We start from the raw sequence: 14,667 nt of genomic DNA on the forward strand, positions 1-14,667 counted from the left end.
ATGTTGGAGAAGAGGAGATTGAGTGGGGGACATGATTGGTCTCTTTAAATATTTGAAAGGCTGTCATTTGGAGGAGGGCAAAGAGCTGTTCCGGTTGGCAGCAGAGGATAGAACTCGAAGCAACAGGCTTAAAATACCTGCAGAAAGGTACCGGCTGGATATTAGGAAAAAAAATTTCATGGTCAGAGTAGTTCAAAGGTGGAATCAGCTGTCCAGGGAAGTGGTGAGCTCCCCTTCACTGGCAGTTTTCAAGAAGAGGCTAGATGAATATTTGTCAGGGATGCTTTAGGCTCATCCTGCATTGGGCAGGGGGTTGGACTAGAAGGTCTGTATGGCCCCTTCCAACTCTGTGATTCTGTTGGAACTTACAGAATCACATAATCATGTCCCCCCTCAATCTCTTCTCCAAATGAAACATTCCCAAGGCCCTCAGCCTTTCCTCATAGGGCTGTCTCCAGACCCCTGATCATTCTCGTCGCTCTCTTCTGCACCCTCTCAATTTTATCCACTTTCTTTTTGAAGTGAGGCCTCCAGAACTGCACACAGTACTCCAGGTGCAGCCTGACCAAGGCAGTATAGAGAGGGACTATGACCTCCTGCGATTTCGATGCAATGGCCCTTTTGATACAACCCAAGACTGAGTTTGCTTTTTTTGCCACTGCATCACACTGACTGCTCATATTTAGTTTACAGTCCACTCTTACACAGCTTTTTATACTGCTCTGTATTGGATGCATAATCTTTATGGTGTTTTCCTCCATTATTGTTTACAGTTCCATTATTTTTCAAAGAAACTTGAAAAATTCAATTGTTGTAAACATGGAACTCAAGGGCATCTCTCTGTTATGCATCTATTAATGTAGTAAAATGTGTAGTGTAGGAGTGTCACAGACCCTGGTCTGAAGCACATATTGAAGAAAATGGCTCTATTTTCATATAAGCAAAGTATGTTTTGCTTAGATATGCCCTTATTGTATGCCCTTTCCTTGGGAAAAAATAATTTAGAGGTTGAATGGATAATAATCTATACAAATGTAATAATAAGTTTGTTACATTCATTTCGTAAGTAAGATCTTCTATAGTTCAGAGAGAACTCATAACACACCACAGGGAAGTGACTGATCAGAAGACTTTTGGCATAGTCATGTGTGTTTTATGTCATTGTACCTATATTTGATAGCCACACCCAAAGACCCCTAAATCTCTCAGATTTGGGTTGCACGAGACTATCTAATATTTCAGAAAGCACTTTGGTGAGATTCTTAAAATTATATTTTATCTTTTAGATTTACAACAGATAAGGAGATGCATGCATATCTGTTTTTAATATCTTTGATATATGGAACCTCTGTTATCCTTGTATATTTGACTATTTCAAGAATGATTACAACTGATTTTAAATAAAAGTCTTAAAAGACAACAATGAGTGATTGTGACTGGGATACATAGTTTTCACTTTATATCTGAACAAAGAAAACTTCTGACCTCGTCAGTCAGAGGGCCATCAACCTGTAAGAATGAGGCTGAAGGAGAGAACCACCATTTTAGTACAGTTCTGCGGTTTAGTGGTTAGAACATTACTTTAAAATAAAAATTTATCTCATTTCCATTAGACTATTTTAAAAGGAATGATAGCCCCCCTTGCCCCTTTGGGAGTCAATGCCTTCCTGACGTTCCCATCTCTGTGGAAGAGACACACAACTGGGTTTTTTTGTGGCTGGAGAGTTTTTCTCCAGCCGTTCACCACTCTTGATAAGAGAATGATCGGAAGATACTCATTTGTGCCTCATTTGGTGAGTTCAATGGAAAGATTTACTGCCTGGATCATGTTGGGGCAGTGTTAGATGTCGAAGAGCAGAGGACCGGGAATGAAACATCACTGAAGCTGTGCTGGAGCTGGAAGGACAACCCCTCCCAATTTTATCTACTAATCTCTTTCTTTGATCTTCTAACTACAGTTTGGAACCTGCAATACAGAATCAAGTTTATGCAGCTTGGGTGATAATATCTCTTTTGCTTAACTCTTGTCTATCTTGGATGTGCTTTTTATGTTAAAAAAGAATAATTAAAGAAAATGAATATATACACTGGAGCTTGGTTTATCTATATTGGAAAGTTTCAAACGGACATAGGGTGACTTTTTGCTATGTTTGTAGAAGCCTGTGTTTGTTTGCTTTTTACACAACTTGGAACAGTCTGGCCTGGGAAGCTGGAATGTAATGTGAAAGAACAGCCTTGAGAAGATAAGCCTGACGGAACAACAATAAATCTTTGTGGGAAGTCCCTGCAATAATTTTTCAATTTTTGAAATTATTTTTGTTTTTGATTATAAAACTCTGGCTTAATAACATTAATTCCTGGAACTATGAGAAAAAATACCGTGAAATTGGATTTTTATGCATCAAAGCTATGAAATTGGACTTTAATTGCATTAAAATAATTGGATTTTACTAGAGCTGAACAAAGAAGGAAGCTAATTAGTGGAACGGGGGCGAGAAAGAACGGTTGGATATATGCACACAGAGTGGAAATGGACTGGTTTGAACTGTTCAAAGTTCACATCAGGCAGTTAACACAAATATGAAGTTAGAACTTATAAAGTTTATATTAGGTGGGCAACCTAAATGTGGAAATGAAATGCACAATAAAAAAAAATTAACAAGAGAAGTCACAATTAAGTTATGAAGATTTGAAAGAATGGGAAGAAAATTACTTCAGACTAAAAGGGGAAGAGGAATAAGAACAGAACAGTCAAGAGGATTTGAACAAAGACCTTTGGGAATAGATTAATAAGGGTTGATTGGTAAATAAAGGTCCTCACATTTATTTTGTAACGCTTTTAAAGAGAATTTCCTATAAAATGATGGGATATGCTTTTATAAAATAGCAAAAAGGATTAAAGGTGTGTAAATTAAAGATTGGAAGGGGGAATAGAAGTATTATTCTATTACTTGGGCTGGTTAATGTGTATTTGAAAGATTAATTTTTAGTCTAGGCCAGGGGGTTATATGCGTTGGGAAATATGGATGAGGCGGGGAAGAGTACGTCTTTTGCTTTTTAATGTCATGTGGGGAAATGTTGAAGTGGTTTGTCTGCTGACAGTGGAAGGATTGGAAAGATGTGGGTTCTAATTGAGATTGCCAAACTTATAGTCACAATGAGATATAAAATTATTGTTTGTATACATAACAAATTGGAAGCCTTTGATGACTCTCTGTGATTGGAGAAGAAAAATGAATTAATGATCATTCTATGTTAAAATGTGGAACGGGGATGTTAAGGAGATGAGATATGCATGCACACACACATACTAATGAAAAAAAAGGAAATTAATTATACCACAAGCTGATTGATGTGAAAAGGATGAAGCATCATGGGAGAAAATCTGTAATGACTAACAACATTTACTTTTTTAGGTCTCCTTGTGTAGGCCACTCTAGGCCTTTATTAGTTATATATATTTTTCTTTTCCTTTCTGCTTCTTCTTCTAACTTTTCTATAATTATATAAAAAAATTAAAAGTCAAAAGGAATGGTAGCCCAGGAGTTGACAGGAGTGAACAGTTCCTGTGCTTTGAACACTGGTACTCAATAGTCACCTCATAACACTTTCCTGCAGGATCTGTTTCATTTGGAGCATATGAAGCTGTCATGCTGGCCAGCTCTCACAGGTAGCAGTGAGATCAACGGTTTTCTGCAGCACCTGTTACCTGAGAGCCTGCAACTGATATTGGCTGGGATGAACCTGGGCCCTTCTGCATGCAAGGCATGTGCTGCACCAGCAAGCCACAACCTTTCCACTTCTTTTAGCCACAGTTCTATAAAGAACTTCTAGAGCTCTGCCCTCAAGCACAAGCTTACAGGATCTCTGAGTGAGCACTGATTACAATGTGCAACAACTGGAGTTATTCCCATTTCTTCAGTGCCTTCTTTGCCTCCTTATTAAGAAAAGAGGAATAATACCTTTTATTAAAAACACTTTATTGAAAAAATGTTAAAATAAATTACATTTTGCAAATTCTAATATTTACATACAGTGTGATTCCAGTGACACAAAATCAGCAAACAAAAGAACAGACCAAGACAGGGTTGTATCTGCTCAAGTGATGGAGTGACACAGATGAGATCATCAGAGCTATACAAAGTTCAAGAACAATGTGAAAGATTGAGACCCTCATTTTAAAGTTCAGTGCAGCAAAGAGGGCACGAATATTACAGAGGGGTCCAGCTGCTGGGAAACTCTTAGGGCCAAAAACTTTACTAGCTATTGCATTTGCTTCCATGTTCAGAGAACCATGGCATATTTTCACTTGATCATTCAAACAAAGTAAAGGATGAAATAATCCACATTTAGGGTGACAGCAATCAATAAACATTTATTACAGTTCCATGTTTTGAGACATCTATTGCCAGCAATGGAGTCAATCATTCCTTCAAAATAAATAGGTTCTTTCAAAAGTATTGCTTAACAGTTTTGTACTACTATATTGAATCCATTATGCTTCCAGCGATATAAGCAACATTTCAAGGATTCATTTAGTGGACTAGTTTAAAAGAAACTTGACGATTATTCCACTGTGCATATTAGGCCAAATATTTTGCATGCCAGTTCTGTACTGGATACATTCAGTAATCATGCAGCAATACTGTAACTGAGTAGTACACTTTCTCCCTCCCCTCCCCGTTTTGAGAGCAAACTTTTGCCTTGCCTTGTCATTACTGAATGTAGGGGCTAGAGAAATGAGCTCCAAGAATGGCCCCCACATTTGGGCAATTCTGGCCATGAGAGATTATTATAAGCTATCACATACAAGGAATATAATCTCTTTGTCTTTTGGTCCAATTTCTATAACTCCCCCCTACCACCCATACAGTACAGAGCTGAGCAGACTCTGCAAGTATGTCATGTTCTCTTGAATCACTGAAAACAGTGATGGTACAAGAAACTAGCAAGAAAAAGCAGCTCAGATTTAGTGGTCTGCAGCTTGGTACGCAAGAGCCCTTTCTGATCCCCCTCTGAAACATGTCAGAGCATGCTGTTGTTCTGTTGCTTTTCAAAATTAGCAGCCATCTAAAAAATCCCTTCTACACATTCCTAAATAATTTAACATTAACATAAAGCAGAGGTGGTTACACTCAATTAAATTATAGACTGTGGGGAGGGGCAAGGGGGGACAGAATGGTCCTCAAATCTTAATCTTCAGTTTGTTCGAACTGTTTCACATTATACAAAAATCCTTCCTGAAATGTAGCTGGGACATCAAGGCACTTCAAATGTTATGTTGGATTTCCCCAGCAATCAAGATTTTAATGTTTACTTCATTAGATACAAAGTAGAGAAAAAGAACTGACAGAGAAAACCACAGCTCCCCTTGGCACACGGAAGACAGTACTTGTACACAGTAGGTTGTGAAGGCAGCTCAGTTTTCAGAGAGCTCCAAGAAGTCTCCATCATTTAAAGATAAAACTCACTTCAAAAGTAAAGGGTAAATGTAAGGCATGTGAAGCTAATAAAAACCCAAGTATCAATAAATAATATTTCTATCTTTTGTGCTGATTCTCGTAAGACAAAAACTCAGCTAAATTTCATTCATTACAAGGCACATGATGGAGTTGTTGGATGTAAGAGTGTATCAGTGCACCAAACTTTTGCTTGGGAATAAGTCCCCGCTGATTTTAGGGAACCTTCCTCCCAAACACTCTATGGAGCACAGCAAACTTTCTTGGTTGTGTTTATATCTGTTGAACTTGCCTTAAAGGCAAGGAAAACATGACCTTGTTTCCTTGAAAGATGGTTAAGTTCCTAGAAATTTAGGGCACTTATTAAATACCCTGTATATCAGGTCTAAAGAGCAGCACCTAACCTATGGTTTAACAGAACAGGTCATGTGAGTTATCTTCATCTCTAGCTACAGAGGCAAGGCTTAATACAGAGGAGGCTCCAAGCTTGTGACATTTCATTTCTGCCTGTTTATGTAGTCCAGCTTTGCATGCACTGTAATAATTACATATAAGAGAAGCCACATTTTAAGACAAACACAGATAATCTGTTGGCTATTTCTATACTGTCTTTTGTGCACCATTCTGTCGCTCTCTTTTAATGCAGCAGAAAGCGACCTTCTAGCCTTCCAGTCATGGAAGACACACCAGAATACAACACTGGCTTTATGAAGTTTATGTTTACTAAGAAGATGTGCACTTCTGTAACAAAAAGAGGACTCACAGTGTATTATCCACCATGGAATAAGAGAAATAATTATAGACAAACACCACCTTTGAGGCAGAATAAAGTTATTTGATGATGCAAGTTATTTTTTTACAAAAGCTAAGTTCATTCATGGCTGTCTGGGGTCAATCCAAGGGGAAGAGGAACCAGTCACTGAGGCTCCAAGGGCAATGGTAGCCCCTCAGTTGCTGACTGCAACTTAGGCTGGATTTCATCCCCATGCCCGAGATAACACGAGCAAATTCAATATAATTTCCCACCTAGAAAAGCATAGCATAGAACAGAACTACTTAATTTTTGCTAACTTCTTTGCAAGCACAATATAAATTTCTGAACAGAAATGAAGAGAGACCTTTTTATGGCAGTAAATGTCTTCAAAGTGTCCTTCTGAGGGCTTTTTAAAAAAATAGGAGTGTATGGTTGATTGGAGTTTTTTTAAAAAAGAGAACACTTCCTCTCCTACAATTTAAAAGCCAAGCAGGAGTCAATAAATTGTACAAGACTGTATTGCAAAATTCCACTCGGCCTTTCTCTGCCACATTATATTGTTTGCAATTCCCCACTCCAGGTCTTCCACCCATGATTTCTTCCATTTTGTACTGAAATCAGTGGGAGCTCAACACACAGTTAAATGATGACACAACCAGATCCTCAAACAACTCAGAACTGATGGTACTCAACAGCAGTTTTGAGGATCAGGTTGTTCAGCATTGTTACTTAGCTCCAGTAAACTGGAAAAACAGCAGGCAGCTCTCAGCTTCTCAAAAGGAACTATAACCACTGAGTTAATTACTTCCTTGCTGGTGCATAGCTAAGTTACCTAGGGTGGAAACGCATTAAAAAGAAACTTATGGGAAAATATTTATGCAATCATTAAACATACTATCTAATCTAATTTAAATTACCAACCAGAATTGAGAGGGCAAGAGAAATAAAGTTTTTAAGGAGTACAACCATTGAATGTAACATGTACAGAGAATCTGAAAGCAGCTCTTTGATCCTTCAGATGGACATAAAGATATTCAGGCTGTGTTTTGCTATGAAAATGCAGCATCACTAAGCTTCACATAGAGACGCTAGTATACAAAGTTTATTCAAGTATTTCCTCTAGAGTATAGACCATGGAAGGCCACTTCCAATTCAAGACCACTTTTCTCATTGTGCAGTTCTTCATTGTTAAATTTCACCCTCCAAACATCTTCTTTCACCATTCTTTCTTACAACTCTGGTGTTCATTTCAATGTGCTTTCCATAATCTCAATGAGAGTAGCATCTTTTATAGAAGGTATACTCTCTATATATCAGTTCTGAATTCCAAACTATTCTTTAAAAACAAACTTTGAAGCTCACTAGTAAACTGAGCTGGTATAATTCAATTAACTTTCAGGATACTTTGCTCTTCCAGTTCACAGCATCCCTTAGAGGAGAATGGAAACATCATTGTGTGATAGGGAGTTTCGGCTGTGCAGCTAGGGCCACCATCATTTTCCATTCCGCACTTGGGTATGACCTCTATTCAGCAAGAGAGCTGAAGGATTAGTGCAGTAACCAGTCATGCCCAAATTAGTCTGATTATAGTATTAGAACTTCACTCTTCACCAAGGAAGAAACATACTGAATAGACTGCATGTTATAACTCTAGGTTTTTCTTCCTAACTTTTAAGAACTTTCAAAAATGAAGAGGAACCCACAATTTTTTTCAACTGTCAATTCACAGTGGGTAACCAAAACTGGCAAACAACTGCAGATAACATGCAGTCATTGGATGCTTTCAGTTTGCAAAAGGAAGGCAGTAGCAGTAGAAAATGCCAGAACATGATATACATTCCTCCTCCCATGCTGATCTGTTCATAATCTGCATTAAATGATCTTCAGGAAACCAGTGACTAGACAAGCATTTCTTCACGTTGCAGCTTTTGAATTATTCACTGTGTTGTACTCATTCATTAGCTGCTCATAAGGTACAGATATCTCTAGTTCATTACTGGTAAAGGTAGACTCATCAGAGGATGGAAATTTCACTAGTTTTTTAGGACTCTGGGGTTCCTCTGCAAGATTGTCATCCATAGAGGACTTGGATGTTTCTTCATCATCTGAAATATCCTCCTCTTCATCATCCTCATCCTCATTTACAAAAGTTATATTGGCATTTTCAAAGATCAAGGGTCGATAATCCCTAGAATCCCATGCTTCTCCTTCTTCCTCGCTGATCCGGTCTAGTTGATTTACAAACACAGATCCCTCAGCTGGGCTAGCTCCAACACGCTGGTCTGTGAGATGCCTCATGACATGATAGTTTTGGAGGCCCAGAGAAACTTCATCATAGTCAAATAACTTGTTCTTTGTGTACATCACCTTTGTATCCATGCTGCAAGGCTGCAAAGCGGATATAGCCTGCTCTGCTTTTAGGTTTCTGTCATTGTTTGTTTTCAGAGCCTTCTTCCCAATTTGCTTGATGAGATCATTGTAAGTCTCTTCCTTCTTGGAAAGGAAGCTGAAAATGTTTACATCTTTTGTGTTAGACATTTGAAGGGCTTTTTTGGTAGGAGGATGATTTTCAAAAGATTCTTTTCTTTTTTTCCTTCGTTTCTTGATTGCTTTGTGGACCTCCACAAACATACTGACTTTCCAATTAACAAATAGGGAAAGCCAAGCTAGGCCCAGGTAGATCCAGAGCTCCACAAAGTATCGATATAGGGAATGGTAATTAACACTTGGATTCACACCTAAAAGAGGAAACACAGATCAAAAATTATAGATGCTGATTTACATGCAGTAGACATTTACGAAAGCTACTGAAAAGCCTTGAGTGTGCATCAAATCAACATTTTCATATAGTCTTATATAAGAGAAAGCACAAAAGTAAGCTGTCCTTAAGCACATTAACAGGAATTTCTGAAAATGTGGGTATCCAACAGTGGGGGCTAATCTACCTAGTTATTTATTTTTAAAAAATCACACCTTTTCTTGTTCACATGCTAAAACACAATCATATTATGATCAATTTTCAGCATCTTTTACAGTTTCCATAAACTATTAAGACTTGGGTTCAGACTGTGTGCCTGAAGTCAAGAAATACAAATGAAAAATCTCATTTGGAAAGTTTGGCTTTTGAACATTCACAGATAGTTTGTTTACTACACAGATTGGAAGAGACATCTGTGAATGTCCAGATAGATGGAACATCATAAAAACAGAGAATAAATATGCCAGTGATTTATAAAGAATAAAGAGGTCAGAGACTGAACAGTTTTCAGATTTAGCAACTCTTTAAATAGTGATGTTTTTGCCCATTCAAATTGCTGCAAGATGAAGTAATATGCCAAGTCTTGTTAGTTTCAAAGCCTTTTTCTAAGATGCAATGGCACCCTTGTGGCTGTCATGAGGACGCTGTTGCCATTTTAAAGTGATTTTAAAATGCTACAGCATGCTCGCCCCCCACCCCTGCCTTTTCAAGTGCTGAAACAGCAGTACTCATTTATACTGCAACACAAGTTTTGGAAAGTACTAAATTAGGAACTGCTAAAATATTGCAAAATATTGACAACTAAACCAGTTACCATTTTAAAAAAGAGAGAGAGCTATTACTGACCAGCAACAAAGTCTCCAAATCCTATGGTGGTAATAGTGATGAATGAGAAATATAGCCCGTCAATATAATTCCAGCCTTCAGTCACCATAAAGACAAAGGGTGGAAGGACTAGATGGACTAGGACTCCCCAGATGATGAAAATGGCTGTGCACGTAATTTGTGCTTTTCTCTGCAACAAACGAAAAGGAGGGGAGGAGGAAGGGTAGGTCAAACTCTCATTCTTTAGAGCATTTCTCTCAGTCACAAAAAGGCAATCCATGTTATGGCAAGAAATTAACAACTGCAACCTAATAGAAGGAAGTAAATGTGCAGGCACAGACTCAGACTGCATTGCTGGTTTCTGGTTATTTAATGTGCATGTGCACACGTGTGTACACACATGCGTGCAAACACACATACAGCTGAAGAATTCCAGATTTGTTTTGGTTTTTTTTGCAGGAAGGACAGGATGTTCTGCTTCACATTTGGACATAAAATCCTCATTCATTGGTTTCTATCATGCCATGATCGAGGAAGTGTTTGTGTTTCCTCCTAAATTTAACACATTCCCTTGTTCAGAGCCAGTTTGGTGTTGTGGTGTAGTGGGTAAGAGTGCAGGACTCTAATCTGGAGAACCAGGTTTGATTCCCCACTCCTCCACTTGAAGCCAGCTGAGTGACCTTGGGTCAGTCACAGCTTCTAGGAGCTCTCTCAGGCCCACTCACCTTACAGGGTGTTTGTTGTGGGGATAATAATGACATACTTTGTAAACTGCTCTGAGTGGGCATTAAGTTGTCCTGAACGGCGGTATATAAATTAAATATTATTATTATTCAAAGTAGCATACGATAGTCATATTAGAACACAATCCATTAATTAATTTTTAGCATCTTTCTGTTTCAACAGACAAATGATACTTTTAGTCTGTGTGCCTGAAATCAGCCAATGAAAATGAGAATGACTGAGAAACTGACAAAATAAGCTGCATCCCATGAAATAGGCTGTAGCCTATGAAAGGTAATGCTTCAAAGTGCCACAAAACTACTTTTGGCTGCAATATGGTAAATATGACAAAAAACCCAACAACACCCAAGTCTTAGTTGTGGCACAATAACTTTTCCTATTTTTATGTAACTAGTAAGGAATATGCATCAAAACTTTAAATTTCTGTGCCATCTTGTCCCTGTTTCGATGTGATGTCAGTTTATACTGCAAGCATTTCAAATACTAGACAGATCTTGAAAGTTCCATGTTTGATATCCTAGAGAAGCAGCTCAGAACATTCTATATTAGATAACAAAAACAAGATTATCTGAGGTTGGATTTTAACAGGTCCCAGAATTTCATATATCCTGTGTAGGTTGCAAGGTACACAGAAATGCCGCCTGGCATCAACCAGGGCCGGGGCTTTTTCATTCCTGGCCCCAGCCTGGTGGAACGCTCTGTCTTATGAGACTAGGGCCTGGCGAGATTTGTTAGCATTTCGCTGAGCCTGTAAGACGGAGCTGTTCCGCCAGGCATATGGTTGATGCTAGGCGGTGCCCCCCCCTCCCTTGCCAGGGGGAATAAAGTATATGCCCTCCCTTCCAGTGACACCTTCCATCTCCCACATATCTTCCTGGTAAAAATGCTTTGGAGATGGCGAAAAGGTGGTCGTCCAGATTATGTGCTGCTATGTTTTTGTTTTTATATTTATATAGATATGGTATTTTAAATTACAATATGTAAATATTGTATGCTTTTAATGGTCTTAATGGCCTGAACTGTGAAACGTGTTTTTAAGCTTTGTTGTGATCCGCCCTGAGCCTGCTGGTGTGGGGAGGGCAGAGCATAAACTGAATATAAATAAATAAATACATACCAAACTTACTCCTCTCTTTGTCAGGAACTGGCCCAGCCTTTTAGCACGCCCACCAAAAAACTTCCCCAAAGCACTGATCCACGTTAAGCACAGAGGAACACCGAAGAGTCCATAGAATATACAGAAAAGCCGCCCAGATGGAGTCTTCGGAGCAACATTTCCATATCCTGAAAGAGAATGTTGTGTTAAAAGGTGCCCACACCAATTTGAAACCAGTGCTCTTTGGGCACAGTCATAACTTCTCTCCTGTTACTAGATGCTGTTAAACTTTCAGCGTTTGTTCACACATTACAATGCCCTGTGGCTTTAGACTCATCTCTCTTATGTAGTGGGATAAATCAAGATGGGTAGCCATGTTAGTCTGTCTGTAGCAGTAGAAAAGAGCAAGAGTCCAGCAGCATCTATAAGACTAACAAAATTTGTGGTAGAGGTATTGAGCTTTCATGAGTCACAGATCACTTCTTCAGGTACCAATTGAGATTACTGAGTATTCATGAATCAGCAGTGCAGCCAGTGCATTCCTGGGTAGTGGAGATATGCCCACTCCTAACAAGGGATTAGATTGTGTTTTCCCAATCCCAGGCCAGCATTTTAACCACACCACAACATTTGCTCTCAAGATAGACAGTTTGCCCTACAATATCATTGCTCCTCCCCAAAAGAAACAAAAGCACTGAAAATACAGTGAAACGCAATTTCTTAACTAAGTTCATTTATACCTGCCTTTCTCCCTACAGAGGACCCAAAGTAGTTTACATCATTCTCCTCTCCTCCATTTTTTCCTCCCAACAACTACCCTGTGAGGTAGATTAGGCTTAGAGTATAAAACTGGCACAATGTTGCCCAGAAAGCTTTAATGGAAGAGTGGGGATTTCAGTCTTTTTTTTTTTTGAAAATTTTTTTATTGGGTTAGAACATTTTTATTTTTACATTACAATCAATTTTCCCCTAATTTTCCGTTTCTAACCCCCTCCCTTTCCCCCCCTTTTGTTGACTTCCAACAGCTTTCCCACCCTCTGTCCCTTTTCCCTTACTTCTATTAAATTCCTCTGTCTAAAACAGATATACATTCTCCATTATATTAAGCAGTACATCTTTAACTCCTTTAATTATTATACACCCAAACTATACGTCTTTAGATAAACAATTTATCCCATTTTCCAGTTTTGAATGATTCTATATAAACCTATATATCATACACCATAAAAATTTCCCACATTTAAATCAAACAATTTGATTTGTTCTCTATATATTACTCATTTCAACTTTTTATGGTAATTCTATATAACTCCTCAGATACTCAATCAATTTAACTCTTCTATACATTCAGTTTGGTGCATATAAATCTTGTCAAAGAAAGAAAATATTGTTAGTTAGTCAATCCTCATGTTTAAACCTTATCATTAATTATTCTCTATCAGTTGACCTATACATATCTATATATATCTCAATCAATTAATCTAACTGCTTATAAATTCACATTTCTCTTCCTCCCCCGGTAAAGTCACCCCTCTCTTTTATACTTTTATTATATTTCAGTAGTTCTCAAACTGCCACAGTTTTCCTCCCACCTCCCATTTCTTCTCCAAGTATTGTTTCAGCTTCTCCCAGTCTGTGTTGAACTGCCCTGAGTCCATATCTCTCATTTTTCTTGTCATCTTGTCCATTTCAGCCATATACAGCAATTTGTAGATCCAATCTTCAATAGTTGGTACTTCTTGTACTTTCCATTTCTGCGCATACAAAAGTCTAGCTGCTGCAGTCATATAAAAAATCAACGTCCTATGATGGGCTGGAATTCCCTCCATTCCCAAGTTTAGCAGCAGGAGTTCTGGGTTCTTATTTATTTGAAACTGTAAAATTTCACTCATTTCTCTTATTATTTCCCCCCAGAACTGCCTAGCTACCTCACACGACCACCACATATGATAGAGGGAGCCCTCATGTTTCTTACATTTCCAGCATTTATTAGAAGTATTCAAGTTCCCTAGCGCAATCTTCTTTGGTGTCATGTACCAACGATAGATCATTTTGAATATGTTCTCTTTAATATTGATACATGTCGTTGTCTTCATTGTAGTTTTCCACAAGTATTCCCATGCCTCCATTGTTATTTCTTTATTGAAATTTATAGCCCATTTCACCATCTGTGTTTTAACTATCTCATCCTCAGTATACCATTTCAGCAATACTTGGTATACCTTGGATATTCTTTTCTTGTCTTCTTTAAGAAGGGTCTGCTCTAGTTCCGAGTTCTCTGTTCGTATGCCCCCTTTTGCAAAGTCTGAGTTGTATAAGTCTCTAATCTGTCTATACTGAAACCAATCATAATTGGGTGATAGTTCCTCTTGCGTCTTTATTCTAAGTTTAGATACTTCAGTCTTAGTTATTTCTTTGTACGTTAAACATTGTTGTTCATTATCCACAGCTCTCGGATCTATCACCTCATATGGAACCACCCACAAGGGGGTTCCTTCTTGTAGGTAAGTTCTATACTTCTTCCAGATTGTAAATAAACTTCTCCTTACAAAATGATGCAGGAACATCGAGTTGACCTTTACTTTGTCATGCCATAGGTATGCGTGCCATCCAAAAATTTTTTTATATCCCTCTAGGGCTAATAGTTTCTTATTCTTTAATGTCATCCACTCTTTTAGCCAAACTAGGCAGATTGCATCATGGTAAAGTCTCAGATTGGGCAGTTGCATTCCGCCTCTCTCCTTTGCATCTTGTAAAACTTTTACTTTCACTCGAGGCTTCTTGCCTGCCCAAACAAAATCTGATATTTTCCTCTGCCATTTTTCAAATTGTTTAGAGTCTCTGATGATTGGTATTGTCTGTAACAAAAACATTACTCTTGGTAACACATTCATCTTAACTGCTGCAATCCTGCCCAACCATGACAGGTTCAATCTATTCCATTTGATCAAGTCTCTCTCTATCTGAGTCCATAATTTTTCATAATTATTCTTGAACAAATCTATATTTTTTGCAGTCAGCTCAACTCCCA

General features: G+C 38.2%; 1 protein-coding gene across 2 annotated transcripts in view; it reads right to left on the minus strand.

Moving 5' to 3' along the window:
• Window positions 1–4,003: 4,003 nt before the first annotated feature.
• The window catches only part of KCNK5 (potassium two pore domain channel subfamily K member 5), a 64,191-nt gene continuing 53,527 nt past the window's right edge, over window positions 4,004–14,667 (minus strand). Inside the window, exons 4-6 of one of the 2 annotated variants that reach the window (XM_054988367.1) lie at window positions 11,667–11,824; window positions 9,818–9,986; window positions 4,004–8,951 (exon numbers count right to left, since the gene is read on the minus strand). In XM_054988367.1, the coding sequence (XP_054844342.1) occupies window positions 8,128–8,951; window positions 9,818–9,986; window positions 11,667–11,824 (1,151 nt within the window). In that variant the 3' untranslated portion in view covers window positions 4,004–8,127. Of the gene's footprint in view, window positions 8,952–9,817; window positions 9,987–11,657; window positions 11,825–14,667 lie in introns of both variants that reach the window. The other variant, XM_054988358.1, reaches the window with a different exon arrangement.

The sequence above is a fragment of the Eublepharis macularius genome, chromosome 1 (assembly GCF_028583425.1).
Source record: "Eublepharis macularius isolate TG4126 chromosome 1, MPM_Emac_v1.0, whole genome shotgun sequence".
In the NCBI taxonomy this organism is placed as follows: Eukaryota; Metazoa; Chordata; class Lepidosauria; order Squamata; family Eublepharidae; genus Eublepharis; species Eublepharis macularius.